Source organism: Aspergillus caelatus (assembly GCF_009193585.1).
Source record: "Aspergillus caelatus strain CBS 763.97 unplaced genomic scaffold BDV27scaffold_13, whole genome shotgun sequence".
NCBI lineage: Eukaryota > Fungi > Ascomycota > Eurotiomycetes > Eurotiales > Aspergillaceae > Aspergillus > Aspergillus caelatus.
Genome location: NW_022475276.1, coordinates 194,203 through 221,697, shown reverse-complemented (window position 1 = coordinate 221,697; position 27,495 = coordinate 194,203). Strand labels below are relative to the sequence as shown.

At 48.6% G+C, this 27,495-nt stretch overlaps 9 protein-coding genes across 9 annotated transcripts; 5 read left to right on the top strand and 4 right to left on the bottom strand.

Annotated features, from left to right (window-relative positions):
• Positions 1-2,925: 2,925 nt before the first annotated feature.
• BDV27DRAFT_153206 (uncharacterized protein) lies at positions 2,926-3,791 on the bottom strand (the record flags this gene model as incomplete). Its single annotated transcript, XM_032071733.1, has 2 exons — positions 2,926-3,175; positions 3,460-3,791. 2 exons carry the CDS (start codon positions 3,789-3,791, stop codon positions 2,926-2,928), a joined length of 582 nt encoding a protein of 193 aa, XP_031932411.1.
• Positions 3,792-8,554: 4,763 nt separating this feature from the next.
• Positions 8,555-9,828, top strand: BDV27DRAFT_141346 (uncharacterized protein; the record flags this gene model as incomplete). The annotated part of the gene is made up of 3 exons (XM_032069801.1): positions 8,555-8,634; positions 8,690-9,734; positions 9,796-9,828. The coding sequence occupies 3 exons, from the start codon at positions 8,555-8,557 to the stop codon at positions 9,826-9,828; spliced, it is 1,158 nt and encodes a 385-aa protein (XP_031932410.1).
• A 556-nt stretch (positions 9,829-10,384) lies between these two features.
• BDV27DRAFT_14322 (uncharacterized protein) lies at positions 10,385-11,395 on the top strand. The gene is made up of 2 exons (XM_032070062.1): positions 10,385-11,041; positions 11,117-11,395. Exons 1-2 carry the CDS (start codon positions 10,449-10,451, stop codon positions 11,214-11,216), a joined length of 693 nt encoding a protein of 230 aa, XP_031932409.1. The 5' UTR covers positions 10,385-10,448; the 3' UTR covers positions 11,217-11,395.
• Positions 11,310-13,206, top strand: BDV27DRAFT_14319 (polysaccharide lyase family 1 protein). Its single transcript, XM_032070057.1, has 6 exons — positions 11,310-11,773; positions 11,824-11,967; positions 12,020-12,145; positions 12,196-12,292; positions 12,355-12,588; positions 12,642-13,206. The coding sequence occupies exons 1-6, from the start codon at positions 11,574-11,576 to the stop codon at positions 12,978-12,980; spliced, it is 1,140 nt and encodes a 379-aa protein (XP_031932408.1). The 5' UTR covers positions 11,310-11,573; the 3' UTR covers positions 12,981-13,206.
• Positions 13,207-14,792, top strand: BDV27DRAFT_14320 (HpcH/HpaI aldolase family protein). The gene is made up of 5 exons (XM_032070059.1): positions 13,207-13,500; positions 13,661-13,784; positions 13,835-13,963; positions 14,082-14,307; positions 14,401-14,792. Exons 1-5 carry the CDS (start codon positions 13,433-13,435, stop codon positions 14,670-14,672), a joined length of 819 nt encoding a protein of 272 aa, XP_031932407.1. The 5' UTR covers positions 13,207-13,432; the 3' UTR covers positions 14,673-14,792.
• A 170-nt stretch (positions 14,793-14,962) lies between these two features.
• On the bottom strand, positions 14,963-15,586 carry BDV27DRAFT_14316 (uncharacterized protein). Its single transcript, XM_032070054.1, has 2 exons — positions 15,429-15,586; positions 14,963-15,362 (listed from the first exon to the last, which is right to left on the bottom strand). Exon 2 carries the CDS (start codon positions 15,345-15,347, stop codon positions 15,009-15,011), a length of 339 nt encoding a protein of 112 aa, XP_031932406.1. The 5' UTR covers positions 15,348-15,362; positions 15,429-15,586; the 3' UTR covers positions 14,963-15,008.
• Positions 15,587-16,473: 887 nt separating this feature from the next.
• Positions 16,474-18,967, top strand: BDV27DRAFT_14307 (uncharacterized protein). The gene is made up of 5 exons (XM_032070045.1): positions 16,474-16,661; positions 16,713-17,443; positions 17,505-17,655; positions 17,719-18,163; positions 18,236-18,967. Exons 1-5 carry the CDS (start codon positions 16,579-16,581, stop codon positions 18,521-18,523), a joined length of 1,698 nt encoding a protein of 565 aa, XP_031932405.1. The 5' UTR covers positions 16,474-16,578; the 3' UTR covers positions 18,524-18,967.
• A 3,172-nt stretch (positions 18,968-22,139) lies between these two features.
• BDV27DRAFT_121112 (TMEM53 family protein) lies at positions 22,140-23,296 on the bottom strand. Its single transcript, XM_032065282.1, has one exon. It carries the CDS (start codon positions 23,246-23,248, stop codon positions 22,316-22,318), a length of 933 nt encoding a protein of 310 aa, XP_031932404.1. The 5' UTR covers positions 23,249-23,296; the 3' UTR covers positions 22,140-22,315.
• Positions 23,297-24,080: 784 nt separating this feature from the next.
• BDV27DRAFT_121111 (glycoside hydrolase family 76 protein) lies at positions 24,081-26,039 on the bottom strand. The gene is made up of 3 exons (XM_032065281.1): positions 25,787-26,039; positions 25,039-25,730; positions 24,081-24,958 (listed from the first exon to the last, which is right to left on the bottom strand). Exons 1-3 carry the CDS (start codon positions 25,875-25,877, stop codon positions 24,356-24,358), a joined length of 1,386 nt encoding a protein of 461 aa, XP_031932403.1. The 5' UTR covers positions 25,878-26,039; the 3' UTR covers positions 24,081-24,355.
• Between the last annotated feature and the right edge of the window lie 1,456 nt (positions 26,040-27,495).

Genomic DNA, 27,495 nt, shown 5'->3' with positions numbered 1-27,495 from the left:
ATCAGAGAACTTTAACCAAGATGATGAGGGGGCTGGTGCTCCATATTTCCTGGCCCCTTGTAACCAAAAACAAATTTACACTGTATACCTTTAGTTATCCTTTATCCCACATGCGATATTCGAATATCGCCGGTTTTGGCTTCCCTTCACTTTCCCATTAGGGTTACACCCGCCACCACTCCGTGAGCTCAAGCACGCACTGAATTGCATGCTTTATCCTCGTTCAGATACATTCATTATTCTATCACCACTTTCCCCCTGTCATCCGTCTATGGTTTCGTTGTGTCTATCCGTATCTCTTTGTTTATGGTGGAGCGGCTCCTTTATCCGAGGAATCCGGCTATCTGAATTCGGGTTAGGGCTACATTCCAGTTCCGTTGACCCATCACCGCCGTGGATAAAAACAACAAGCTGATTGGGCCCACGCAAGAACTTGCGATGTAATTCCCAAGGGGTAGGACACAATCATTTTTCCTTTCTTGGGTTGTTGCGATGAGGCTTTCAATGTTGTTGGTGCACTGTTCGGACCCTCCGAACCGGCGATGCTTGATCAGCTTTTTATCACCGCCCGCATATAAATCCGCCTCTACCGTTTAATTTTTTACCCTACAGCTTCAGGAGACTAGAACGATCATGACATTTGTCAATAATAACTCTGGGAACTTATTTGCATGCACGTAATTATTCTCATTGTTATTTCCTTTTTCTTTGTTCTTTGCTTTTCCATTGGCTCTCCTCAAATATGGAATGTCCCGCTGGTACCAAGCAGATATGCTTCCTTGCCTCGGGAATGCAGACGGGTATGCCAGTCGTCAGTAATCATTACTACATACAATACGTGTGATAAACCCTGTTAGACCTCAATGGGAGATAATCCAGCTTTAAACATAATACAAAATCAATGCTGTTCCTGGACAAGTGGCGCAATAGCGAGCTATTTGACAAGAGCATTGGAGATATGCTAAGCGACACCTTGACTCTCGAGTGGAGCCTGGACCAAATTGTCGCTCCTTTGGAAAGGCGAAATTAAAGGTGTACACATTGAGAGGATACTCCAGGTCTACTATATTTTTCGAGTAAGTACAACTATGCCATGTCTAGCTAGGTGCGCATTCGCCATATACTGCATTTCCGACGGTATAAGCTGTAGCCCGGAAAGCGCCCGCTTTGGTAATTAGCAACGACGATTTCTTTCTACCCTTGGCCCCTGGTCTTCATGATTGGCTTTTTTAATATCTTCTGATATTATCTTATCCTTCTTTAGAAATTGCTTATGACTTGTTTATCATGGCCCACCCCTCTGTGGTCAGTCAGACCATTGTATCTAGCTTGGAGATAGCATATCCATCAGCTTCCCATTCATGAAATATAGTAGGGGTGAATAATAAGCGTCACCTATTTCATCTTCAACCAGTAGTACTACATCTAGCACGGAAATAACCCAGGTTGTTTCTCTTCTTCCTATTCTAATTTTGTTGCAATTTTGAGGGATTTTGACAGCCAGAGCAAACCATGCCGATCGAACAGACTACTATTATGACAATGTCATTGAAAGGCACTGACGTGTGGACGCAACATAGATTCTGTTGCTTCTGTTCCATGTACCTGGGTCTATGACCATTTGTTTTCCGGCACTTAACTAGCACTTAAACTTTGTCTAGCAACTAGGATGTTCTTTTCTGACCCAAGGATACAGCTTCTTGGCGGGCGATCAGCGCTTGCGAATATCTGAATAACTACCGTTTCTACAGTAATAAGGTGTTCCAAGATGCACAATTGTAAAAATTAAATTTGAATGTTTAAATTCTTTGATCTTCTTTTTATACTTATTGAATTCGCAGTAGTAGTATGTCTTACTTGCACGTCAAACTAAACAATATATATTTGTCTGACATGGTGGGTTCATTACTAGTTCCACGCATGAAAATATATATAACCTGTCAAACAAGGAACTGTCCCCACAACTATAAACTGGACTTTTTAGGACTTAGATCTTCTACAACTATTTAACTAGGAAATTGATGACAATAAGCTATTCCTTACTTTTTTCTTTTATTTCTAGAATCTCATCACTCTGTTATTTTGGTACCTTGTTGCCTTGTTGCCTTGTTGCTGTGTTGTTACATTTGTTTGTTTTGATTCATCCTTACGGGGATATACTAACTATACTTACAATTTCTCTACCACGTCAATTTGACAGTTGCCCTAGCATAAGCTTTAGCAGCTGTTGATCCTCTCTGTACTCGGCATAGCTATTGTAAACGAGAATTCCATTTCCTTTTTAGGCACAACAATGGTTGAAAACAACAGAACATTCCAATCCCCAATGTGCATCCCTTGCCCCGTCCACTGCGACAATTGCCGCGAGATTCCATATGAAACAACCCCAACAAACTAGACACTGTATTTCCTAATGCGTGAGTTTTCACTAAGCACGTGGGGCTTTCTGCTCTCTGACAGCACGCCACAAGGAAATTGGCGCTGGTTGAAAGTTACATCTGGCTCCCGAAGGGATAGAGTATCCCTTGACGGAGAGGGACAACGTAAATCGGATTATTAGAAGGACCACAGAATGCTTCGCTTATCGATAGCGGGAACAGGATATGCTGAGGTTGCTACTTTGCAACCGAAGGACTTTTATTAGCGGTAGTAATTGGCATAGATGAGGCTAAACATTTGTCCGTTTGGAAGGCCTTAATGGACCTATGGAGTATTTGGTAATACGGGGTAAAGGTTGATATGTGAAATGTGGCGCCGCAGATGTCTGAAGAACAGGTTTTCTAAGCAATCCAGGAATGTCTTTGCGGTCGGACCGAGAGCTACTATTGTTTGTTGATCGCTTTGACATGTCGCGTCAAACCTGGCGCGTTCGATAGTCTCCACTCTGAGATGGGATGTCGAAAACATGGTACGAAGAGACATCCCTCAGAAGTAACCCTCCAAAGGAACATTTTGCGCGGCCACCGACCGAAGGACATCCACGACCATAGTCAAGTCCTCCTCGGCCTCGACAGCCCAGTTCGCGATGGCACTCATTCTGTTCGTCTTAGAACACACGATGCGCGTACATGTTCCCTGGTCTCGTTGGAACAAGGCTAACCAATTACCATTCAGCTCCGGGTCGATCGCGCGAAAGAGGATCAAGATGAAGATAATCCCCAAGACCACCTCTCTCCTCAACCACGGTTAGATGTGACAACAATTCGTAGGCGGGCCGTCCTAGATGGATGCAGCAATGCAATGCCGCGGGCCGTTGTAGCTCATGCTCTACACACGCGGTGTCAAGAAGCCATGGAAAAGCCTGTCGGCCTAAGTACGTTACGGTAGTGCTCTCGAGACCAGACTGGCTGGCGGCTTTCATTATAGTCCGATTACCCGTGCTGCACTTGAACGCAGCCTGAAGACCCACAGCAAATAATGTGAGTGCATTTCTGGAACACACCACGTATTCCCTCTCACAGGCTCTGCCGTAAAGATCTGGGGTGAATGGCCCTTTCTACAGAGGACTGTCGTCTAGAGAATCCTGGTGGAGGTTTAGTCGTTCGGATAGCATAGTAAAGCGTATGATTTTGCATATTTGTAGCTATATTATCCACGCGGATACGGAATGAGACACGTTCGCCTAGTGTCGTCACAAGGTAATCGACTGGTCGCGAAGGCAGGATATCACGCATTGCAGCATTGTGCATGAGGCTCAATAATGACTGCCGAAACAGTGTGTAGGAATGAGTGTAATAGTCCTGAACGGTCTGATTCATCGCAAAATTCGGCTCATTTTTTGGTGGTGACATGGTGTGATTTCAGTAAGCGGAGCAAAATGTCAAGGCTGAGGTACGGCAGCATAGTTCTGGTTGGCGACGACCTCCGAAGATTAAGCCAAATACATAAGATGGCTAAGGAATTGGGGGACACATTTGTTGGAGGTGATTGCAAATGATGATCTCCGCAGAGCTGGCCTGGCCACATCATCTCATCATGTAATCGACACCCGTGCATGCACGGGAGTAACCTACATGGTCAACCCGGCTTTCAGCATGGCATTGGCATTACACATGAGGCCATGAGGCTTAGAGATTTAGTTTAGTTTACGTCGGTATTACATTTGGACACAATAAATATCTTAAGAACAGTTATAGTTTGAAGTATACCGTATCTTTCGTTTCACAGTCACACGATATTGAATGCCATGGAGTGGACCACTAGCTATTCTTGCTTGATACCTCTCACCAACGAAACCATCCCTCTGTTACTTCCCCCTCCACAAACCCAACATGGGTCTAGTCTGTGATTTGCGAAAGCGGCACGCCGTGTCGTACGACAGCCTTAAAGGGGCAAGCATCCTGGTCGACCATCTTGGTAGTCGCAATGAGTTCCTGTGCCACACTCGGCGACTGGGCGTGGAATACCGTTGTCACAATACATAATATGGCTTTTGCCAGTGTTACCTATGCGTAAATTTTATGTGTCAGTAAGCCACCGCGAAATTGCCAATAGCGATACTAGGTAGCCGCTCGACCAGGGAATCGAACTCACTGTTAACGCCACATCCGTGCGTGCCAGGTTTGCAGGCGGACGCGAGGCCGAACAGTGTGACAAGGGAGATAATGGTGATTATGGATCGCATAATGTATGATAGGCCTTCTGGTAATATGCGGGTAGTCAGACAACTATAAGTGTATACCAAATTTAAATTGAGATAGAATCGAAGAAGAGAATCTAAGTAGTAGGACACCTGGGGTTTATATAGCCACGTTGGATGCTGAATATACTGTTGATTAGAATAAGAGGTACCCCATATGAATGAATATCTGGATGATACATCCCTGCAATATGTATGAGAAACCCCATCTATCACTATACTAAGCGCTTTCAGGCCAGCTTCACGCCCGATACTGTCGACCCAAGTAGACTCGTCCTCGTTATTTGACGTTTTGAATTGGGTTCGTGCAGCCAGACATAGCTCTTAGCCACCATCCAACTGGCACTAACGTATTAGGTCTTCAGTTTGTCGATCCCGCCGTGCATCAAGGACTAGCCTAGACCGTGAGGGGCGGTATCTTCTTCCACCTAATGAGAAATGACCACAGATTTTAACATCTAAGGGATATTTACGTAAGCTTCAGCTTAGGGTCTCAGGCCCAGGACCTCTTGGGCTGCTTCGCACTCGAAAATAACTCCATTTAACCGCAGAGAAGAACACTGCTCTGAAGGATTGCATGACTAGCGGTCTCTGCATGCACTCGGCAGTCTGAATTAGTGTTGAGCAAGGTTGGAGCCAGAGATCCTCATGGCCTTGGCATTTCCTCCTTTTGTCATTTCTGTCAGCACTAGTGATCTGCATGATTCAAGGAGGATAAAGGCGTCCTATCTGATTCACGGATTTCTCGTATAACCTGCTATGGAGAACTGATCTTCGCTCCACACTGGAATCGTGCGACATGGCAGCAAACACGACTCTATGAACTGGAGCGGTATTCCCCATAAGAAAGATCCTCATACTTCCAACGAGGATTGGTTACTTGGGTCAATTACACTCATATGGAAATGCTTTATGGCAAGACAGGTGTAGCGCATATGCGTTGGCATCTGAGTATCTCGAATCGCGGAGCTCTGCTGGACCATTGGCTCGTAGCGAAGATCAGATATGACGTGAAGTGACTGTTGTCTGTCAGCCCAATAAAGCCATTCCATAGAGGCTGTCGTGTCTATGAATAGGTAGCCATAATAAGCTATAACGGCCTAACGAGACTATGCTTGCCTCTTATTCCAGTGCCCTTCGATGTTTGGCCACATGTTGTTGGTAACGTGTTCTTGGTTCCTCAATACTATGTTTCTATTGAGCTATATTATTCCTCTTGAACTGAAAACATTGTTTTCTCACCCATTTATTGGCAACTTGTCATTTTTATTCGTCCTAACGGAACGCCTTTGCGACGTCTAAAATTGTTCCGCATATCGCCACTTTGATTTATACTGCCGACTTCACGCATACACAGTTTACCATTATTAATTACGCTGTGCCCCTCATTGCGCCGGACTATTTGGTTTGTATGGATGAGACTGACAGGCACACCGATGTGAACGGATATTTTTGTATTACTTTCATTTATGTCAGGAATGATATGCTGTGCATGACTTATTGGCGATGAATCAAGTCCAAGGTTATGTCGCCTCTTACAATGCTGTGCTCAACGCAGTCCTGTTTGGATACATAGCGAGCGCCTATTGAAGTACTCTACCATGCGTCGTATACTCATCGAACCTCTACCTACATTCCTAGCGTACTCAAGGCCTGCGTACTAACAGTACGCAATTGCAGACCTCGTGCAAGGAAGATTTGCACTGCTGATAATTGTCTTGTGATTCTTTCCGACCGAACTGAACCTTACAGATGTTGCAGCTCTCCTCAGGACCAGCCCATGACGTGATCAAGTGGACTTGGTATGTGGCGGCCGACTAACTTACTCATTCTGTGTCCATGCCTCGATGTTAACAACCCGTGCGCACTATGACGAAACAGCAAGAGATTCTCAATGGTGGTCGGGAATCGCCGACATGGCTCACATTCCACGGCCCGTGTTTGGTTCCTCAGCGAAGAGAGCCATGATCCTGAGATCTTGCCCCCTACATTCTCCAATTAAAGGAAGAGGACCAGAATCAGACAGTATACGATTCAATTCAGAGCTTGTTACAGCGATGCCTATTGCCTAAAACGGAGTCTTACTATGGCTCAATGACGTTTCATCGCCACGAAAAAGAATCTCAAGTGTAGGTCCTAGGGACGCACAATAGGGACGTTGTTGGCAGTGTGGCGAGGAACATCTTTATCACCAGGGTCATGCTGTTTTCAGAGCTTGGTCATGAAACGTGGAGCCGATTTTGGCCAAGAGACTATTATGGACCTGAGATTTACCTCGAATTGTCGATCTTGGGATGCATAAAGCATTTACATTGAATGTGGCAGGAATATTGTTACGATTCTTGTGCTTGACAGGTCGGTTCACAAGCTGGTTTAGACACTGCCATCGATCACCGAGCTAAGAAACACGGTTATTATTATGGACAAACCCCCTTGCCTTGCCCTATTTATGTATTCAATCGAAGTGACTTGTAAACGTATAGTGTAGCGATCGGAACTTGTTTCCGGTCACCATTCCTTATCTGAGCCGTGAGTGTCAGGCTTATAGCAAGAAATCGACAGAACAACTGAGATGTGCATGTCCGTAGGCGTTACATTATCTACTCGTAAAATAATTTGAGTATCATGCATACGCTGTGCACATATACAGGACGTGATTATCAGCTCGCTCTTGCTACATGACTTGAAACGCTGATAGCAAACCCCTACAAATGGCTTGAGATCGGGATACAAAAGCACTCAACTTACTCTTGCACCACTTGAATAAATTTATCCGAATGCACAATGGCCTTCGGGACGGCATATTTCTTGTGGAGTGCGGAAGAAACCATCTCTGAAGTCGAGGATATCTCATAGGCCCTATTCAATCTCAAACCCACTGATGCGATAATTGACCGGGTTAGTTTCATCGCGGAAATTAACATTTCTTGGCTTCTTAAGATACCCCGTTTGGAAGAACTTGACTTGACACATTTCCCGTCCCGGGATGCTTAGTGATTCAGGGCTGCATGGCTTCAATAGTCGGAGATTGGCCCCGAATACTATTGTCGGCACTATTGTAGCGATGGAACAGTGCCAGTGACATCCTTTGGCCCTAAGCTTAGATATGCATATGCTCAATTGTGCCGAGCATGGAGACTCTCGGTAATCGAAGGAGGCTGTGCAGCGAGGCCATTGGAATGCCAAGGCTCGATCTTTTGCCCAATGGTTCTGGCCTGGAATTTGTCTCACCAGATACTAGTAGTAGCCTACAGTAGTAGGAGGACCGGAGTCCGGTGGAGAAAAGTATCCCGTTCCTTAGGGTCCAATGGGCTTGATCGGGAGTTTTATCAGATCCTTCCCAGGAGATGTACGGAGATACTAAGGCTCTTGGCGTTCCAACCTGAAGATCGGCCACTGTCTCATCAGGGATTGGACTGATATGATAGCAAACTATACACCATGGATGTGGCTAGATCTTTGGCTCCGTTTATTCAAAATATATTAGGTTGTCCCCGCCAAGTCAAATTGTGATGTTCCTAGTCTAACGTTTTCAGGTGAAAGCGCATGAAGAGCTTTGATCCTTTACCCTAATCATAACGGTCGCGGACATATTCCGGGGCCATACATTAGATTGGTCATCATTAGCAAGCAGCATTGGCATGCTTGACTAGGGCTTCATGACCACAATGTGTCATTTATGTCACGACTCCTGTCACTACCCCGTCCCATGCCAAGACAGGAATCTAGGTGCCATGTGGTCGGGAAGGCATCTGGTGACGTCTGACCGTGTGCCGGTGATATTACGATGCCCAGGCCAGGCATTCACGGTGGTGTAGTGCATATAATGGACACCCTCTCCGGGTAGATCGCACGAAGGCTGGACTTTCACTTTAACATTCTTTACCGGTAGTATTGACAGTCACTCATTTCAAAATGCGCTCCATATTCCTTCTCCTGCCATTTCTTCCCGCAGCTCTTGCAGCTCGTCCTTTTCTCAATGAGGCGGACACAGGGTATGGAAAGCAGCAGTCGCTGATTACAACGTATAGCTGATTGAAGATCGCGCAGCATTGAAGATGTCCTCGGTGACACCCCAGCCGGCACCCTTCCGGACCTAGAACAGATCATCGGCCTGCCTGATTTCGAATGGGCGGCCAGGCGCTACATGAACGCTTCCTCATACACATACTATCGCAATGGTGCAGCGGGTGAATGGTCCTACAGAAACAATTTGGAGGCCTACGGGCGGTTCCGCTTCAAGCCACGCATGATGGTCGATGTCACCAACATCGAATCCACATTGCCGACAACCATCTTGGGTCACAACTTCTCTGCCCCATTCTACATTAGTCCTTGTGCTCGCGGAGGCCTTGCTCACCCTGAAGCCGAGAAGAACTTTGTAAAGGCCGCTTATGAAGAGGGTATTTTGTATATCCCGTCGCTCTATGCATCTCTCTCCGTCGATGAGATCGCCTCTGCGAAGCCCTCTAATGGCTCCCAGGTTATCTTCCAGCAGGTGTATCTCACGGACAATGACACCGAGACGAAGCAGCTATTCAAGCATGTGGAGCAGCTGGGTAGCAAGGCGATCGTGTTTACGGTCGACTCGGCAGCAGACGGAAATCGTCATCGTGCCGCGCGCTATGGTGTCGGGTCAGCCGACAGCTCCTACTCCTACATTACCTGGGACTATTACAAGAAGCTTCAGAATATGACCTCGCTGCCTGTCGTCCTGAAGGGTATTCAGTCCGTCGAGGATGTTAAACTGGCCGTTGCCCACGGCGCCCCAGCCGTTATTCTTTCCAACCACGGTGGACGTCAGCTAGACAGTAGCCCATCCCCTCTTGAAATCGCTCTTGAGATTCACCACGAGGCTCCCGAGCTCTTTGAACAGATCGAAATCTATGCAGATGGGGGTGTTCGTTACGGGGCTGACGTTCTGAAACTACTTGCCCTTGGCGTCAGGGCTGTCGGCCTCGGTCGTCCCTTTATGTTTGCCAACACCTACGGTGTTGAGGGAGTCAAGCACGCGATTCAACTTCTCAAGCATGAGGTCGCCATTGATGCTGGTAACCTTGGTGTGGGTGACTTGAAGAAGATTGATGCTTCCTATGTGAGAATTCCTTTCTACTCTCTACCCTTCCTCGGTGCTGTGTGGACTAATGCGGCTATAGGTCAAATGGACAAACAATGGCTGGTATAGCTAAATGGGTAATTTGAGGACTGCCGGTATTTGACAACGGCTTAAAAGGGGACTAGGTGTTGATCATCTGCGGCACTGAATTCAATTGTATAATATTTATACCAGCCAGCGAGAGCAGCAAGAGGGGGATGTTTGTAACTTAGGCAGCCATGGAGAAGCCACGTCATATTCCTATATCGCCAGTCATCGTAGTTTGAATCCATCTATCTCATGTCACATGTTCGTTTTTTAATCACGGAATCAAGGGTGAGGGGTGTACTTATACCTCGACTGGTACGAGTCGTAGGTGGTATAGCAACAAAAAGGCTGTAGTAAGGATCGCTCCCGCATTGGGAGTGGGCACGCAATCTGCTCTATTTTCGAGCTTCGGATAACCTATAATAGATGGCTACTGACCGCACACCTTCTGCAATAAGCTGGAGCTAGTTCCCCAGAAACGATAGGTATATGATACGGACAGGAATGATGGTGTCGGGTGTTACTCGCAGGGATTAAATTCGCCCCGCATCAACTCTGTCGCCTCTTTGTTTCGCCTCCACTAACAATTCTTCCTTCCCCAAGCCCTCAATACCCATCCGACCCAGCCAGTCAGTTCACAAAGCCTACCTTTCATTCAAATCTCAGATGGCTTCCGCCCCAGAGTTCCTGATCCGAGATGCCGGGATCGTAGAAGACGACGACCAGTTCGTTGTGGCAGCCTTCGACGCAGCCATCCCGTATTTAACCTCGATCGGAAGTCATGAGCAGTGGGGGACAACTCCCTTTTCGCACCGCAAAGGATGGGTTGACGAAACTGTACAGCAGATAAAAGATTCAAAGAGCTCTGCCCGCCAGAGCGACAACAATAAGAACGGCGTTCTACGTATCTTCATCGTCGAGAAAGAGTGCAATGCAGACGGTCCAGAGTGTTTCGATCCTCGCTTGGTGCATTATCGAGTCTCATCCGACCGTCGAAGATATCTCTCTGTTGGCTTTGCGTTCGTTCGGGAGAACTGGATCCCAAGCTATATCGAGTCGCAGAAACATCTCCAGATACCAGAATCTGAGCGGGAGAGCAACATCTATCTCGAAGTCATGGTTACGGATTGTCGGGTCGGTTCATTACGCCGCGGAGCGGGAAGTGCTTTAATCCAGGGGATTCGAGATTATGGTCGCAAGAAGCAGAAGAAGGCTTTCTGGTTGGATGGATGGGCGGGGAATGATAAGAAGCTCATTCGGTGAGTAGACCTACACTCTATGATAGCTTTACTCTACTGGATACCTTCTATTGCTTACTATCGGGAACGCGGCAGTTACTATGAGCATCAAGGCTTCCAGGTGGTCAGAGACTTTGGTCTGCCAAGAGCCAATCAGGCGCCATGGGCAGGGACGCTGATGCGGATGGATATTTAAATCCAGTATTTCCCGACAAGCCAAGAATCATGTATTCAGCCTTGTATCATCTCGGAGAAATTAAAGGCGTTTCGGATTCACTGGAGAGATGCATCAAACCCTCCAATCGGGGCAACCGTGCAAGCAAAGTGTGGAGAGTCGGACGCCAGCAGATTTCCCGAAAAAAGAGGGACAACTCCCTTAACCCTAATTTCAATTCTTCAGAGAATCCACCAATAATCATCTCCGACTGCTTCTCCCAATGGTTCATACTTGGCCTCATAAGGCATGCCGATGAATGCCGTAAATGGATAAATACCGGCAGGAGATCGTCCAGTCTCCTGCTCCATCAGACTATCAGCTCCAACTGCGCTCAACATGAAGTTTGCTTTGCTATCCGGTGTCGCCGCGGCACTTTTACCCGTTGTCAGCGCGGTCAGCGTGTCAGGTGCTGCAGAGGGTTTCGCAAAAGGTGTGACTGGCGGTGGCTCTGCTGCTGCTGTGTATCCCACCACTACCGACGAGCTGGTGTCCTACCTCGGTGATTCGTCTCCTCGTGTTATTGTCCTGGACCGCACGTTAGTATTTTATCCTGGGAATACTAAGCTCCTGAATCTAATCAGAATAGATTTGACTTCACTGGTACCGAAGGCACTACTACGGCCACTGGGTGTGCACCGTGGGGAACTGCTTCGGGCTGTCAGCTTGCCATTAACCAGAATGACTGGTGTACTAACTATCAACCTGATGCGCCCCAGGTGTCCGTCACATAGTACGTATTGGCTTTAGATAGATTACGAGTATCCCTGCTGATGTGATGACAGCGACAATGCCGGTACACTTGGAATAACGGTCGCCTCGGACAAGACTATCTTGGGTTCGGGCTCCAGTGGTGTCATCAAAGGCAAAGGCCTCCGGATTGTCAGCGGTGCAAGCAACATCATCATCCAGTATGTACAGCCCCTTGTCTACTGCTAAATCCACCTCTAACGTGATTCAGAAACATTGCCATCACCGATCTAAACCCCAAATACGTGTGGGGAGGTGATGCAATCACCCTCAACGACGCGGATATGGTCTGGATTGATCACGTTACGGTTCGTCGTCTATCCCCAGCTAAAACCACACAAAGCCATGAATATACTGATCCCTTTCTCAGACGGCGCGTATTGGCCGCCAGCACCTCGTCCTCGGAAACGACGCCAGTAACCGTGTGACCGTATCCAACAGCTATTTCAACGGTGTCTCGGAGTACAGCGCCACGTGTGACGGGTACGCATACTGGGGTATCTACTTCGCTGGCTCCAGCGACCTCATTACCTTCAAGGGCAACTACATCCATCACTTTAGCGGTCGCAGCCCCAAGGTCCAGGAGAACACCCTTCTTCATGCAGTATGTTCACCGGTATCTCCCCTAGTATTGAAAGGCCACTAAACACAGCTTAGGTCAACAACTACTGGTACGACTCGACCGGCCATTCCTTCGAAATCGGAGCGGGCGGTTACGTCCTTGCCGAGGGGAACGTCTTCCAGAACATCAATACCCCGGTTCAGTCGCCGATTGAGGGACAACTTTTCACATCGCCCGACACCAACACCAACGCTGTCTGCGCCACGTACCTCGGTCGCAACTGCGAGGTCAATGGGTTTGGTAGCTCTGGTACTTTCAGTCAAGCTGATACAGGCTTCCTGGTGAATTTCGAGGGCAAGAACATCGCATCGGCTTCGCCGTATGCCGATGCGCAGAGCTCGGTGCCAAGCAGCGCTGGTCAGGGAAACCTTTAAAAGGTTATGTCAAGTATGACTAGACTTTTAGTCGGTATGGTCTTCTTTCCGGTTACTTGTGTACATAACTCGTTCTCTGTCTCGCCCGACGGTATACCGAAATGCAGATGGTTTCTCTCCAATGCCGCGGGACAACTTCGATCGGAGGGGATTAGACATGTACCCCGAGTCGGTAATTCAAACAAAACCCCGAGCCCAAACATGACAGCGGGGAACTCTCCATACTAGCAAGAGAAATCTAACCGTGGTTGAGACCCATCGAGTAGCCCTTATCACGTAGTGTGGGGGTGTTTTTCCCCACACTTCCTCGGTCGGATTTACCCCGAGACGAGGGGTAAATCATCTTTGCGAGTTGCCGAGGGGGAAAAGACTTCCACTGGCAACTCTCTTCTTTGCACCTCTTCCTCAACTTCTTACAATCTCCTCAACCCCCAAAAGATCAAAAGTTTACCATGGCGCTGAACCTAGCACTCCGTAGCTCTCTCGCACGCCAATCGACGGCATACGGCTTCTGGCTTACGTCCGTATTCCCTCCCCCGCATTATTCCCATGCCTGTATTTTCCCCTGATCTCGTGCTCGCTCGGAGCGCCTAAGGGAGCCTACAAAGTTCTCCAAATTTGACTAGAATCATAAAACTCTTATAGTTTCCACCCAACTAACTCCCAACTGCAAAATACAGCGTCCCCAGCGCCCCCGTCGCCCGAACCATCCTCCGCGCTGCAACCGCCTCGCCGGTCGAGGCCTTCAGCTGGGTTCTCGTCGACGCAGAACACGGATTGATCACAGACAGAGACTACTATGACGTACGTTGTGCCATCTTCAAGTTCTCACTCCAGCTAACCAGAATATGTAGCTGACAACAGCCATCGCCTCGGAAGGCGCCAGTCCCATCATCCGCGTGCCCTGGCAGGAAGAATGGATGATCAAGCGTGCTCTGGATTCTGGCGCTCATGGAATTCTGACTCCCATGTGCCACTCAGTGGTGAGTTGTACATTCCTTTCCCCCGTTGACCGACCATCTCTAGCGAGGCTTGGGGTATATGTCAATGTGTACGTGTGAGAGTTGAGGGGCTAATATCGTGCCCTTGATGGGTTGATAGGAGGATGCCCGTAAGATTGTGCGATACTGCAAGTACCCGCCTGTCGGTTGCAGAGGCTATGGGCCGTTGTATGCACCCCACGCTTTCCCCGGTGTCCAGGCCGGCGCTCAGTATGACGACAACGCCGATCAGAATTTGATGGTCATGGTCCAGATTGAGTCCAGGTCTGGTCTGGACAGTGTCGAGGAAATCGCGAAGGTGGAGGGATTGGATGTGCTTCTGATCGGTATGTTTATTTACCATGTACTTACGATTCATTTCACAGCGAGGAGCACGATGAAGCATGAGGTGTTTTGGGCATGTGCTAATATTCCATTAGGTCCATTTGATCTCGCGAAACAGATCGGTGTCGTCCGCGGCGGAGACGAGCACAAGGCAGCAATCGAGCGCATTTTGAAGGCCGCCAAGGCCGCTGGAAAGAAGGCGGCGATCTTCTGCACGAGTGGTGACCAGGCCCGCGAATACGCCGAACAAGGCTTCGACATGGTGTCGGTCATCACCGACCAGGGTGCCATGGGAAATGCTATGGTTCAGTCACTGTCGGCTGCACAGGGTCGCGACGCAGACAATAAGCCCAGAGGTGGGTATTGAATTGTCATTGAACCTGGTAATGCCTGTTGAACTGCTGGTTGGCTATAGCGTACTAGGAAGATATCCCGAACGTGTTACGTATCCACTTATCAATGTATATATTTCGATGAAATGTTGTCGATCCCTCGGATCCTATTTTAGAATACTCCTACACTTGCTACTTATCCCATAGGTCATCACCGAGTATGGTATAACTGGTACAGAGGTTGATTTGCCTCCTTTCCCGATTAAAACCACACAATTCATAAAGATAGAAAAGCTTAGCATTGCATGTACGTGCCATGTCAAGCGAAGTGTACAAATTGCTGTCATTCGTTTTGGGGATATTAAAGCCGTCTACCACCAGACACAACCGATTTGATGTACCCATTCATCCCCCGTATCTGATTTCCAAGTGAGCTGAACCTTCTGAGGATTGTCGGTTGGCCCGCTGAGAAAGTTCGTGTTAAAAGGCCGATGACGATCCCCAGGCACTCGCGGCTCCACGGGAAGATGCGGTTTTCTCGCTCCTCTCGTGTGCCTGGTACTAGCACTAGACATCTGTTTGCACTCATCTGTTGAGGGTATGATTCGGCCACTCTCTCCCGTAGCTGCTTCTGGGTTGCGTCCACCTATCCATCGTATTTTTGGCCGCAACGAGCACACTGTTCGCATGTTGGCTTTGTTTCGTCGCATTTCACGTGCCGTAGTCTGGCTTTTAATAAGCGTCATACTCGAGAAAATAGGTTCTCTTGACCTCTTGGTATGTGTGCATACTTGCAGGTTATGCAACCATTTCTTGAGTTTTTGCCGTTCCTTTAACGTAGCATATCTGTAGCGTAGCTGATGGGCTTCCAAATATTAACCACTTCACGAGACAGCGCGATCGCGTAAGGACTCCGGTATACTTGGGAGGCTTAAATAGCTTGAAAGCCTTTCTGCCTCAAGGCTCTAAAATCTGACAGCGGTCCAGCCGCATGCTAACGCTAATTAATACGACGTTCGAGGCATGCGGTTCAACACACCCCGGTCACTCACATACATGTCGCCGAGAAAGTCCGACCCCTCCGTGCCGATCGGCTGGACTAGCTACTCTGTTTAGTAAGTCGTTCGTGAATCTTGACTGTATAAACTCCGGACTAGAAAAAAAAATAGCGTACGGTTTAATACCGTCATATTCCGCTTGGTATGCTCCGATCATCGTTCAGAGGGAAAGAGATGGCATAAGTGAGACCGACTTGATGTGTGCACTGGCCTCTGCATCTAGTTAGGGTTTATGGCTTTTGGTCATATAGCTGGTACCTCAGGCATCAATTTCATATTGGTATCTGCAGAAAATGGAGGCATGATACCAATACTCTTCCGTCTAATTAGCCTGCAGTTGGATACAGACATGGCTTGTGATCTCGGACTATTATGGAAGGTCTCCTTTTCCAGCACTTGAAAAGAATTACCGCTGATCGCGTCGCGTGCATATTATCATGATTTGTCCCCACATCATACTACCGAAATACTGGAGGGCGATCAAACAATCCCTGTCGGAGTCCTTTTCCATTAATTCGAATACACGGTCCGGACACATCTCAAAAGCCACAGCTCATAGTTTCTAGAGTGTCCACCCAGGAGTAGAAGGGGTTGTGATAAAATGATACGTCTCCTGCACCATTACATCATCCGCGAACTGCCCATCCCGATCTCGTGGTTGACACCTGCAGCGCATCGATCGATCGTAACTATACAGTCACTCAATGTGGTCGATCACCTCATACTTAAAAGCCAGGGTTGCCTTCACATACCTGAAAATGGAGTCAGAAAGCGACAATCCACAAGCGATCTTTGGACATATCATGAGGGCGTATAGGAGACCTCTGGGTATAAAACAGGATGCTCGCCACGGTTCGTTGCAAGCGCTGGACAAACCAACGCCATGGAAAGATACACCTGCTTCGACACAGACTCTTTGCGATCGTACACCTCTACTGTCGCATTGGATGATTATCCCCCATCAAAGTAAGCGCTTTCCCAACGCAATCTTTGGACTAAACTCAGCGACGATAACAGTCCTCCGGGAGAACTCATCACGTCCTTTCCACGTCCTCCAAGTGGCACGCGCAATCTCAATAGCGTAGCAGCCAATAGCCCAAGGGCTTCCATCAAAACTTTTCGCAGAAATTACATGGTCCATGAACTACCACTTTTGCAAGAGCCAAACCCTTGGGATGGGTCTGACCAATTCCATCCTGTCCAAGAGGCTGACTGCTCATATGACCTGCTCGTTCCGTTTGACGACAGCTGCGAGGCGCCTTTGCACAGCTTGGAGCGTCTAGCAGATATCATGTTCTCTCCTGAGCACATGCTATCCATCCTGAACAACCCGCGATATCTGGCGCGCTTTCGCGAATTCCTCCTTGAAGAGCGCCCACGGTCGCTTGAGCTGCTGACATACTACTTGAACACGTGTAAAGCGCTAAAGGCGATTGAGTACGCCAACGCTCTGGTCCGATGCGCCGTCGACCTACCTCCACAGGCGATCACGGTCACGGAACAGGTCGGAGAAACCTGCACTCCCGCCCTGCAGCGTCGTGTCCACGAAGCGCTTCAAGCACTCACGGACGAGGAGCTTCCTGCATTTATTACCTCGCGCTGCATTGGAATCACGAGTAGGGTGGTTGAGGAGCGTGTCCGAGGAACACTCCCGCGCAAATTCCAGGGGACGTCCGATGCACTGGCTGAGGTGTTCTGCTTGACCGATCCGTCAAGACGGGACAATCCGATTGTATTTGCATCGGAAGGTATGTTCTTCACCCAGATTGCTCGCTGATATAGGGTAGATTCTAATGGACCAGCACACAGAGTTCCATCGCACGACGCAGTACGGCATGGATTATGTTCTCGGTCGCAATTGTCGCTTTCTCCAGGGTCCTAAGACGAACCCGAACAGTGTAAGGAGAATCAAAGAGGCCATAGAAGCAGGAAGGCATCACTCAGAACTCTTTCTCAACTAGTAAGCACACAGACTTCGTGTATGAAACTGCACGGGAAGCAAGGTGACTGACGGATATGACAGTCGCCGTGACGGCTCCCCTTTCATGAATCTCCTTCAATGCGCACCCCTCTGTGACAGTCAAGGTACAGTCCGGTACTTTATTGGCGCCCAGATCGATGTGTCTGGCCTAGCCATGGAAGGTGCGCAGATGGATTCGTTGTGCGCTTTGTTGGATAGGCAGCGAAACAGTGAGGCAGGGGCTGGTGTGGAAGATGCAGAGATGAAGGAGGACGTCCGTCCAGACGAGTTTCGTGAACTCAGTGAATTGTTCAGTCCACGAGAGCTGAATGTGGTGCACCAGGTAGGAGGGAATCTTTTCAAACCGATCCCTGCAGTGTTCGATCGGAATTGGAAAGGTCATAGTCGCACCTGGTCAACGGCGGATACAGTGGAGATGGAGGCCATACGCGAGAGAGACATTAAAACCGCGTTGTTTCGGGGTTCGTTAACGGGCGTTTACGAAAATGTACGTCTTTCCTCTCTGGTTTCTTCCCAAGTCCTTTTAAGCTCTCAAGCCGCCTAGTGCTAATTATCTTAGTACCTCCTTGTTCGGCCCTATCCGTCCCTTCGAATCTTGTTTACCTCACCAGCTCTCCAGATCCCTGGCATTCTCCAATCCTCCTTCTTGACACGTATTGGTGGGAACCCGTCGATACGGGAAGAATTGCTTGATGCATTTATGGCCGGGCGTAGTGTCACCGCGCGTATCAAATGGGTAACGAGGTTCAATCCCCAGGGAAGAGATCGATGGGTTCATTGTACCCCGTTACTAGCAAGTAATGGTGATGTTGGTGTTTGGATGGTGGTGGTGGTGGATGATGACTGACCGATGTATATATACTATTCTCATCAAGTGGTAGGTATTCCTAATGATGTTTCTCAGAATTCAGTGGATATGCATTTGCTTAAGCTATGAACAACCACATGGGGGACTGAAACACAATAGACTTGCATCCTTTGCTCCTGCTTTATGTGTTTTTGGCGTCTGGTCGAACTCATGGAAGAGATACGCCTGTCAGGCAGTCCTTTTTCGTTCCTCTCCCTTTCTGTGGGTGCTCTGAGCAAAACTATGAAGAAAAGAAAAGGTGGAGTAAGGTTATGTATGGCTACAACTGACAGTGGCAGTAAAGTGCTGCCAGATCAATCAGGCACCAAATTGCTTTGAACTCCACCCACAGGTACCAAGCAAACAATCCCCACCCAAGACTAGTAGTTCCCCCATGTACCGGAGAAACCAGATTCCCGAGGCTTATCAGCCATCCACATCAAGATAATCTCCCTTAAGGGCTCAGGTCGCGTCAACCTCATCGCGCCCGTCCCCTGAAGGCGGATCCGCAGAATGCGTAAGTCACTCGCTACTTCCCTAGCTATTATAATTTAGAAAATTAATTATGAGACCAAAGCACCCAAGAGCGCGCAATTCTTGCGACGGAGATCCGCCCGTGCTGGTACATCGCGTCCCAAAGCTACCGTGACCCACTCGAGGGTAACCCGGTCAAGACCTTCAACGCAGCATAAGGGGTTATCGGTTGTTATCCCCGTTAAGCCGGACCTTAGTAATAAGAAGAAAAAAGGTGATGAAAAGAGGACGGATAAGGGTGTTAGGGTGGAGATTGCGAATGACTCACCATTGAGCGCCGTTGATATCGCTAGCCAGGCATTGTACCTTGAGGGAGCTGGGGAGTGGAATGATGTGGACAATGAGCTGCAAGACGAGCAAGAGGGTGAGCAGTTGGATGAGAGACAAACCGCGGCAAAGGATGTTCTTCCACCCGACCCTTCCCTGCCGAAAGATATCCGAGTTAGCCAAGCACGTGCGGCATACGAGGCCGGCCAATATCCAACCCTCAAGGCCGCCGCTGCCGCATGGGGAATCTCGCAGACTATTCTCAAACATCGGTCGAAGGGGCCACAGCTACCAAGGCGGGAAGCTGCGCATCCCCTCCAGAAGCTGGATGCAACAGACGAGGACTCGATCAGTAAAGAGGCACTGCGACGGGTGGAAGAAGACGACCGTCGGCCGACCAATGTGTTGCTCTGGGAGGTTGCGAATGATCTATATAGGGAGAAATGTATTCATTTGGGCATGGAATTTCAGCCAATTGGAAGCCAATGGCCTCAGCGCTTTTTGGTCCGCCACCCGGACTTTCGCAAGACCTGGTCGCAGTTGATAGAGGCTAGGAAGCCTCCGCCACGTGCTCCACGTCCCAGTGTCTCTTCTGGGCCACAGCCGTGGCGATTTGCGGAGGATGCCAGCTCAATTGTGGACGATGACTTTTCGAAGTTCGATATCCCCCAGACTGAGGCTGAGTGCGCTACGTACTTTCGACAGATTCGAAGCGGACCACCTGCCACTGCTGTTCGGATCCAGAGATTCCTCACGCATCTACTAGTGGAACAGGCGAAGAGTGTTAATATGCTTAGTCATGTGAGAAAGGCTCTGGAGGAACCAGAGGAGCCTAATGAAACGGCACCCCAGGTGGCTACAAGAGGGCCTCAGAGGGAATCGGAACATACCCAGGGCATCGCTGCGCCGCCGGCTTCGGAGAGTCAGCAACCCCCGACCACTACAGCTTCGACGCCTATAGTCGGTACTGGTGTTGGAAACTCTACAGCTGCATCTTCTCAACCACTTCAACCATCATCCCAGCTACCAACCGATAACATACCATAACGTCAGGAACCGCAGGTGCCTCTGAATACCGAAACTCCACCACCCAAGGCCAGCGTACACTCTGAAGAACGTGAAGATATGGCGCGCCAGACATCCAGCGCATCTTTACCACCTCCCACCAATCGCTTAGCTCAACCGCAGCCATCACAGGACGCCTTGAACACCGCAAATTCCACACCTATCCTTAGTAATGCCTCTTCAAACTATACATCTACGCCTTCTCGTCCGTCCATCACGACTTTTCAGCAGTTCTCTAGAAATCACATGTCGCAACAATCGCAACCATCGCAACCTCCTGACCAGCAAGAAGCTCATGAGCCACAGCAACCCCAGGGTACTTCTGATCCCACGCCTGTAATCGGTAACGCCTCAGTCAATACAGGGACGCCGTTGCAACCATCTATGGAGCCATTCCGGTCGTCTTCGGCGCAAGACCCATCACTTCCCTTGCATGCTTTGCAGTCTTTGCAAACCCAGAAAGCTCGGCGGGATGAAGCCACTGTAGATTCCAATCCTATACTCAATACCGCCTCCCCAGCCCATCCCTCCGAGACCTTCCAGTCAGCCCTGTCATCATTTCAACCTTCAACTACCTCCATACCTCAGTTGCTACATCATCCAGAGCCCCAGCAGGCTCAGGAACCCGAGAACTCCGAAGATGCGGCCAATTCCTTGTCTTTGATCAGCAATGCTCCCTCTAACCATGCACCTGCATCACTTGAAACATTAATGTCGTCCTTCCAAGCATACCCGACAACCCATGTTCGGCAATCCCTTCAATCGCGAGAGGTTTGCGGGCCTCAAAAAACTGAAAAACCTCGGAAACCCGCTCAGCCTCGAAAGCCCCAGCAACCTCGTGCTAGAAATCCTCAACAACCCAAGCCCCAACAGCGCCAGCAATCACAGCAGCCATATTATCAGCAGCCACAACCACAGCAGTCGCAGCTATCGCAACAATCGCAACCGCAGCCGCAGCACCAACAGCAGCAATCACAGCAGCAATCTCAGCAGCAATCACAGCAGCAATCACAACAGCTACCACAGCCTGTTCAACCGCCTGAGTCACCCCAAAGTCCCAGCCAGTCATCGAATCATATGGCCAGCAGCATGGCTCCATTCAGTGGGTGGGGAAGTGGAGCTCTGAGTGTGACTAGTTCCAGCCCGTACCACTCAGGTAACTTTGCAACAAGTTATGGCAGCAGCCAATCTACCCGTCCGCAATATTATCCGAACGAATACTTCCTCCACACCGCCGTGGATCAGTCGTCGAAGCGCCGGCGCATAGATGACCCAATCCATTCGATCAATCACCCGGAGTTCCAGTAAATAGTACATATTACAGGCTTATAATATTACACGATCCTGTATGACTTTGCTTCTAATTTATCGTCAGGATTCGTTTGTGTAGTAGTAGTAGTAGTAGTAGTAGTAGTAGTAGTAGTAGTAGTAGTAGTAGTAGTAGTAATTGTTATCCTGAGCCTTTCTCTTATTTCTCGTGAAATCATTCCGCATTGGTGTGACTAGCACATAGGGTGGCCGAGGTTCGCGCTAGAGAACACAGGAAATACACAAGCAAGCGAGGAAAGAAACAGATCTCTGCAATCTGACGGCCGTGGCAATTCTCGGAGGTATAAGTTCAGTGTTTTAGATCTATGCTTGACAGCATCATTACTCAACGACAGTGGCAACAGCTATCTCAAATTATTTGGCTAGACCGTATAGCGTTCGTCTACTTGACTGAATCTAAAAGCCTCCAGATAATTCATACATCTACTGACAAGTTTCTATATGGAAAGTATTTCTCGGTATCCGGTCTCTCTTCAAAGAAAGTCAGCCATGATTGACAAGTATGAATACCTAGTTCAGAATGATTGTGATCACAGCAAAGAACTTTTCAGTTAGTCTACACTTCACAGTGCATACAATTTCAATATATCACCTTATTTATATTCGGCTCCGTAACCTGTCACCCAAACCACCACCCAGCTGTCCAGACGTCATCCCAGCTGGCGTGGAAATTTCCCTCCCAGCCCAGAATCGGTCAATCGTATCCCAATACCGATCAGCATGATCTCTCACAATAGCACAGTGCGGGCTATCCGGGAACGCTATTGCTTCAGCCTGGCACCCTAACATAGCCTTAGTCTCAGCCAAATGTGATTCCACGTCCTCCCATCCGACCATCTGATCGGTCGTAGAATACAGGTACAACCGTTTAGGTGCCGCTCCGAACACGACCGGATCATTCAACTGCAACCGCAGTTGCGAAACAGAACTCATTAGTCCAGTCCGCTGAAGACCAGTGATGAGCCCAACGGCAGGATAGAGGAGTAACTTTCCCAAGACCTTGGCAGGCGCAGGTTGAGGCGGCAATGAATGAGCGGCTGCCTGGTACGCACGCGAGAAGGAGGTGTCTCCGGGGCAGCAATCGAAGATAATCCCACGAAGATGAATCCCTAGCTCCAAGGGTGGATGAGCGGCATCCTGACGGAGAGAAAGAGCTAGTTGGATCGCCGTGTTGCAGCCACCATGTGAAAATATATGCAGCAGAATTGAGCGTTTCCTTTCTTTGTCTGCGATCTTACCCCGAATGTAATCGCGGACTGGGCTAAGACGCGCATGGAGGACGCTGAACGGAAAGGCGGTGATCTCAAGGATGTGTGTGGTGACCAAAAGAATGGCTGAGGCTGGGTATAGCCTTCGATAACCGGTAACGTATTTCTGGATGCGTTGGGGCGTAGCACCGCCAAGCCACGTACAGAGAATAATGAGTGCTGGGCTTGTGATTGTTGCTATGCTGGTGTGTTCTGGAGGTTCCAAAAGGTATATATTCTCCCCAATTGAGTCGAGGGGATCAAAGTCTGATGTACTTGCCATAGCTTGGTTGTCATATGTTTACATAGTGCGCAACAAAAGGAAAGAAAGAAGCATTGAGTTGTTGAGGATGCTTATGTTAGCCTAAACCCTACGGCGTTGTGGCAATAGTGGCTATATACAAACATATCAGTCACGTGGGCATCAGCGCTGTTACATTGCCACGTGCTGCTTGAATTTACGGAGTTTTGTTTATATCGACCTTAGGGGTATATTTAGGATATAGTAGAAGTGTTGATAGTAGACTGATATGTCTACAATACATGAAATACCCTATGGCATTTAGTAGCTAACATTCCTCTATTTCCGGACATCGCGAGCGTTTTTGTAGGCAAGCAGTATGGGTCGAGGGCGGGCCATACCGTGTACGATATCCATTAAGCCAGTTATACTACGACTGAAATTGGGAAATAAATATATATCAATTTGAAAATACCTCGTGCAATTCATGGTTGAACTGAAGCTTTGCGTAAGACTTTCCTATTTGGGTTTTCCCCACAGCGTATTGATTTCCCTTTTCGGTATCACAGTCATCCAAAGACCTAACAAGAAAATGCCTATAAAAGAAGACGACCTAGCTTCAACAGGTTATCTTTAAAGATTTCGTGGATCTCGTACGACAAGAGGAGCCCATGGCCTTATTGATATACATGTATTGGGGTGTCTTGCTCAGTCGTTTGAAGGACGTATGGTGGGCAACGCTATCAGGGAGGAGGATTGTAGGGGATTTGGCAAAGGAGCTCGCCTATATCAATGAGTGGACTGAAGCTATACAATGGGCAACGAAGGAGGTAGGCATAGGCAAAGAGAACCTAATATAATCATATTGACTATACTTGTATATTACAGATCTGTGACTGGAAATATTATCTTGATACGAGATCATGGCATCGTGTGGATGTCATACCTCCCTGGCGCTGCGATTTCCATCGCTCTGAGAAAGATAAAATTAGACGTGGTCAGGGACTGTCATCATTCAGTCTCTTATTCGTACGGCCTGTGGTGACCATGGGCTGAATCGTCACTTCAATCTTGGGTCTTCTTCCATTGTTCTGCGTTTGGAGTAAATGACTAGGGATCACGGCATAGTGCGCCGTTGGGAAATCCAATTCAATCCCCAGTCATCATGAAGGCCACTATTCCAAGCCATATACCCACAACAGCCACCGTCGCAATGCTGGCACCGACACGATCCCCTGTCGTTATCTCTCGCGGCGTATCCTTCTCTGGTTTCCGACTCCCCGTTCCTGCACTCGGATCGCCTTTGCTAGTTCCTCCCGTATCCGCCGTCAATGGACCTTGATCACGATTTCCATTTTTGAATGGCACCATATTCGCAGTGAAAACACTCAGCGCACACATATGCTCACGGAGGCCCGTGACACCATCGTACTTATCAAGGAACCATCGTTGTCCACAAATCTTGTCCGGGGAGGGTCCGGAACATTGTTTGGCTGCTCCCTCTGCGGAGCCCTGTAACTTAGGTAAGATCTCATTCAGCGTGTTGGGCATGACAGTAGTGGTGAAGGCGAGCCAAGCAGTGACCAAGCTCTTGAATGTGGACTGATTGCCATCGCACTCTACCACTCCCGGCTTTTGCGGCTCGCATGGCTCAACCATGATATTGCCCCCGTACTCCTGTGGGAAGAAATTGCGCCATGTAGTATTCAGTAAGCCTTCCACCGCATTCTTCCATTTAGTATCACCATTGGTCTGTGCAATATGTCAGCACGCATTTGCAGGTCATGCCAGTCTAGTACATAGGGGTTGAGAGTATCGCTGGCCATCCGTACCAAGTTATACAAATATGCAGCACCATTAAAGTAGATTCCGTAGTTGTAGGACCATTGCATCGTGTTAGGTGACTGGCAGTTTGATTCCACAGTAACCAGATCATTTACAGTCCACCCTTTCTCGATGATCAACGGAACAGACGTGGCCCAGTTCCATGCCTTCTCTGCCCATTCCGTGTAAGTTTCATTTTTGGTATATCGTGCAAGGCGGGCAGCGAGCTGGAAGAATCCTCCGTTCGACACGGAATTCTTAAGATCGTACCCTCCGTTCCACGAATTTCTCTGCCACCGCAGACCACCATGGCAAGTGTCCGGGTCCCATTTCTCCGCCTGAGTGTTAAACACGCCCTGGGCCAGTGCTAGCCACGACACTTCTTCATCCTCGGGGAAATTCAGCTCGGCGGCAGTCATCGCGGCGAGACCCCAGAATACCTGATCATCGTTGCCCAAATCTTGTGTATAGTTGTCCGGTAGATAGTCATTGTGGCCTTTTTGCCAAATCAAGGCTTGCTTGGTAACGTCGTTGTACGAGGTGTCTCCTGTCCAATACCAGTACTGCACCAGTGCCATGAATACCTCACCACCCGTCCACCATGTTCCCGGGAGCTTCCCTGGAATTTGGCCGGATTCGTTGCCATGATAATAGGTCATCATCCCGTAGGCGGCTGTCGCGGCGGCATTTTTGATCGAGTCTATTCCAGTGTTAGAATTGCAGGACCAAGCATCCATCAAACGGAAGCGGAAATACCCGGATCATTGATATCAAGCTGAATGCCCGCGGTAAGCCGTCCCAGCGTCAGCAAAGCTGTGAGTGCAATACTCCAGAAGTATGACCACATTTTGAAGGTAACGAGGGCGGGGACATTGGAACCAACAACGAGAAAAGCGCTCTTATTACATTCCAGACTTTGATTAAAAGTTGACCAGCTGTTCCTGCAAAACCTAATGTATGTTTCTGGGAAGGCAGTGCACTTGCTTGGTGAGACCCTGTAGGATTGGACTCTAGTGTTCGACGTTTCCTGATTCAGTAGAGTAGATACATTAGGGCCTAGGCTATGTAACCACGGATATTACAGCCTTGTAATTGACTGATACATATGACCAGTTGTCGGCCCGTTCCATTCTCGTGAGACTGAGAATTGTTGACAGTGTCAAACCCTGTTGATCGGGCCAGTGGAAATGAAAGGCAGGGGTCTCGTGCAGGCAGCCATCATCCTCTGGCCATTCAGAAAGAAGATCCCAACAACCGAGGCTCTTGGCTTCTTGATAGTCACAAACATGGAGGGTCTGACAGTGTGCTTTACTGGCTGGCCCTGAATCATACCGCTCCACATTCATTTTAGCCTAACAACATTGTAATACCAGAATTATGGAATTATGACAGCATTATCCCTCCACAACTATCCCAGACAAGAATAGAGGAGTAGATCCAATCGGGATCTTGAGCGTTCATTATTACCACTTGCTAAGGCCTAAAGCGGCTAGGATAATATGCCCTTAGATAATGGAAACCGCTTCAGGGACCTCTTCCTCGGTCCCCTAATTAGGGCTCGGTTTTGGCCCCCACGGCCAGTCCTCCAGACGGAGTATTTTTAGTGTTGATCGCTTATCCAACGGTTGGTAATTCTCCCCGCCCTCCGACTCATCGAATGCCTTGTCTTGCCTTTTGAACGCTGATGAACCCTTCGACTGTTTCCCCGGATATAGCTAGTCCGGATAAGTACATTGACAGCTTGCCTAAAAAGCTTCTCGTGCTTGGACTTCCGGTCCTACAGCGCTAAGCAATGGATACACTCTTCTCACGTCCTGCTTGGCGGGTCTAGTCGGTGTTGTGCCTGACTATCCCTGTCGAGGTCCCTACGGGTTATGCGGAGCAGTGGCTTCGAAACATGCAATTTCATCACCTACCACAGCCCCAATGGATCACTGCTTAAGAAGAAAGGATACTTCCAGTACTGCTGATCTCTTTGATTTGTGACAGTCAATCCCCTCCTTGATATGTAGAATATACGATTACCACATTTGTTATTCACATTGCTGATCAGAAACCACGACACCAAGTAATCTGCATATGTTGGACTTCCCGTCATTCCATCACTGGAGAGAATCAAAATATCATTGGGCGATTGAGCCTTGATCTGTTAGAGCAGATCTCGTCCCCATGCAGTAACTGAGTTGTAAGGATCTGCACTGGCGGGTCTCGCGCCGAACTGATGTGAGAGCTACACAGCCTCATCTCCTGTGTCAAGCTGAAACAGTGCTAACAGTGGCAGTTCAGTGGAGATGTAAGTGACAATACGTAGTTATGAACATAAGAATGGTTGGCTCTTATATGTATTGTGGACTTCATCGGGGAGGTACCGATGTTTATCGGCTGCTTACCGATGATATCGGCTTTGCCGATGGTGTTTATATCTTCTGTTTGCGTCCTTTCTTGCTCCTCCTCTCCTTTAGCTT

Excerpts from the sequence above, each read along its gene's own strand:
- BDV27DRAFT_14322 (XM_032070062.1), top strand. The coding sequence starts at position 10,449 with ATGGCTTCCGCCCCAGAGTTCCTGATCCGAGATGCCGGGATCGTAGAA. Across the intron at positions 11,042-11,116 it reads AATGATAAGAAGCTCATTCG|TTACTATGAGCATCAAGGCT; the intron begins GTGAGTAGACCT and ends GGAACGCGGCAG.
- BDV27DRAFT_14319 (XM_032070057.1), top strand. The coding sequence starts at position 11,574 with ATGAAGTTTGCTTTGCTATCCGGTGTCGCCGCGGCACTTTTACCCGTT. Across the intron at positions 11,968-12,019 it reads CCCCAGGTGTCCGTCACATA|CGACAATGCCGGTACACTTG; the intron begins GTACGTATTGGC and ends ATGTGATGACAG. Across the intron at positions 12,146-12,195 it reads GCAAGCAACATCATCATCCA|AAACATTGCCATCACCGATC; the intron begins GTATGTACAGCC and ends AACGTGATTCAG.
- BDV27DRAFT_14320 (XM_032070059.1), top strand. The coding sequence starts at position 13,433 with ATGGCGCTGAACCTAGCACTCCGTAGCTCTCTCGCACGCCAATCGACG. Across the intron at positions 13,785-13,834 it reads CAGACAGAGACTACTATGAC|CTGACAACAGCCATCGCCTC; the intron begins GTACGTTGTGCC and ends CAGAATATGTAG. Across the intron at positions 13,964-14,081 it reads CTCCCATGTGCCACTCAGTG|GAGGATGCCCGTAAGATTGT; the intron begins GTGAGTTGTACA and ends ATGGGTTGATAG.
- BDV27DRAFT_14316 (XM_032070054.1), bottom strand. The coding sequence starts at position 15,347 with ATGCGACGAAACAAAGCCAACATGCGAACAGTGTGCTCGTTGCGGCCA.
- BDV27DRAFT_14307 (XM_032070045.1), top strand. The coding sequence starts at position 16,579 with ATGGAAAGATACACCTGCTTCGACACAGACTCTTTGCGATCGTACACC. Across the intron at positions 16,662-16,712 it reads GATGATTATCCCCCATCAAA|TCCTCCGGGAGAACTCATCA; the intron begins GTAAGCGCTTTC and ends CGACGATAACAG. Across the intron at positions 17,444-17,504 it reads GATTGTATTTGCATCGGAAG|AGTTCCATCGCACGACGCAG; the intron begins GTATGTTCTTCA and ends ACCAGCACACAG.
- BDV27DRAFT_121112 (XM_032065282.1), bottom strand. The coding sequence starts at position 23,248 with ATGGCAAGTACATCAGACTTTGATCCCCTCGACTCAATTGGGGAGAAT.
- BDV27DRAFT_121111 (XM_032065281.1), bottom strand. The coding sequence starts at position 25,877 with ATGTGGTCATACTTCTGGAGTATTGCACTCACAGCTTTGCTGACGCTG. Across the intron at positions 25,731-25,786 it reads GCTTGATATCAATGATCCGG|ACTCGATCAAAAATGCCGCC; the intron begins GTATTTCCGCTT and ends ACACTGGAATAG. Across the intron at positions 24,959-25,038 it reads CTGCATATTTGTATAACTTG|ACCAATGGTGATACTAAATG; the intron begins GTACGGATGGCC and ends CATATTGCACAG.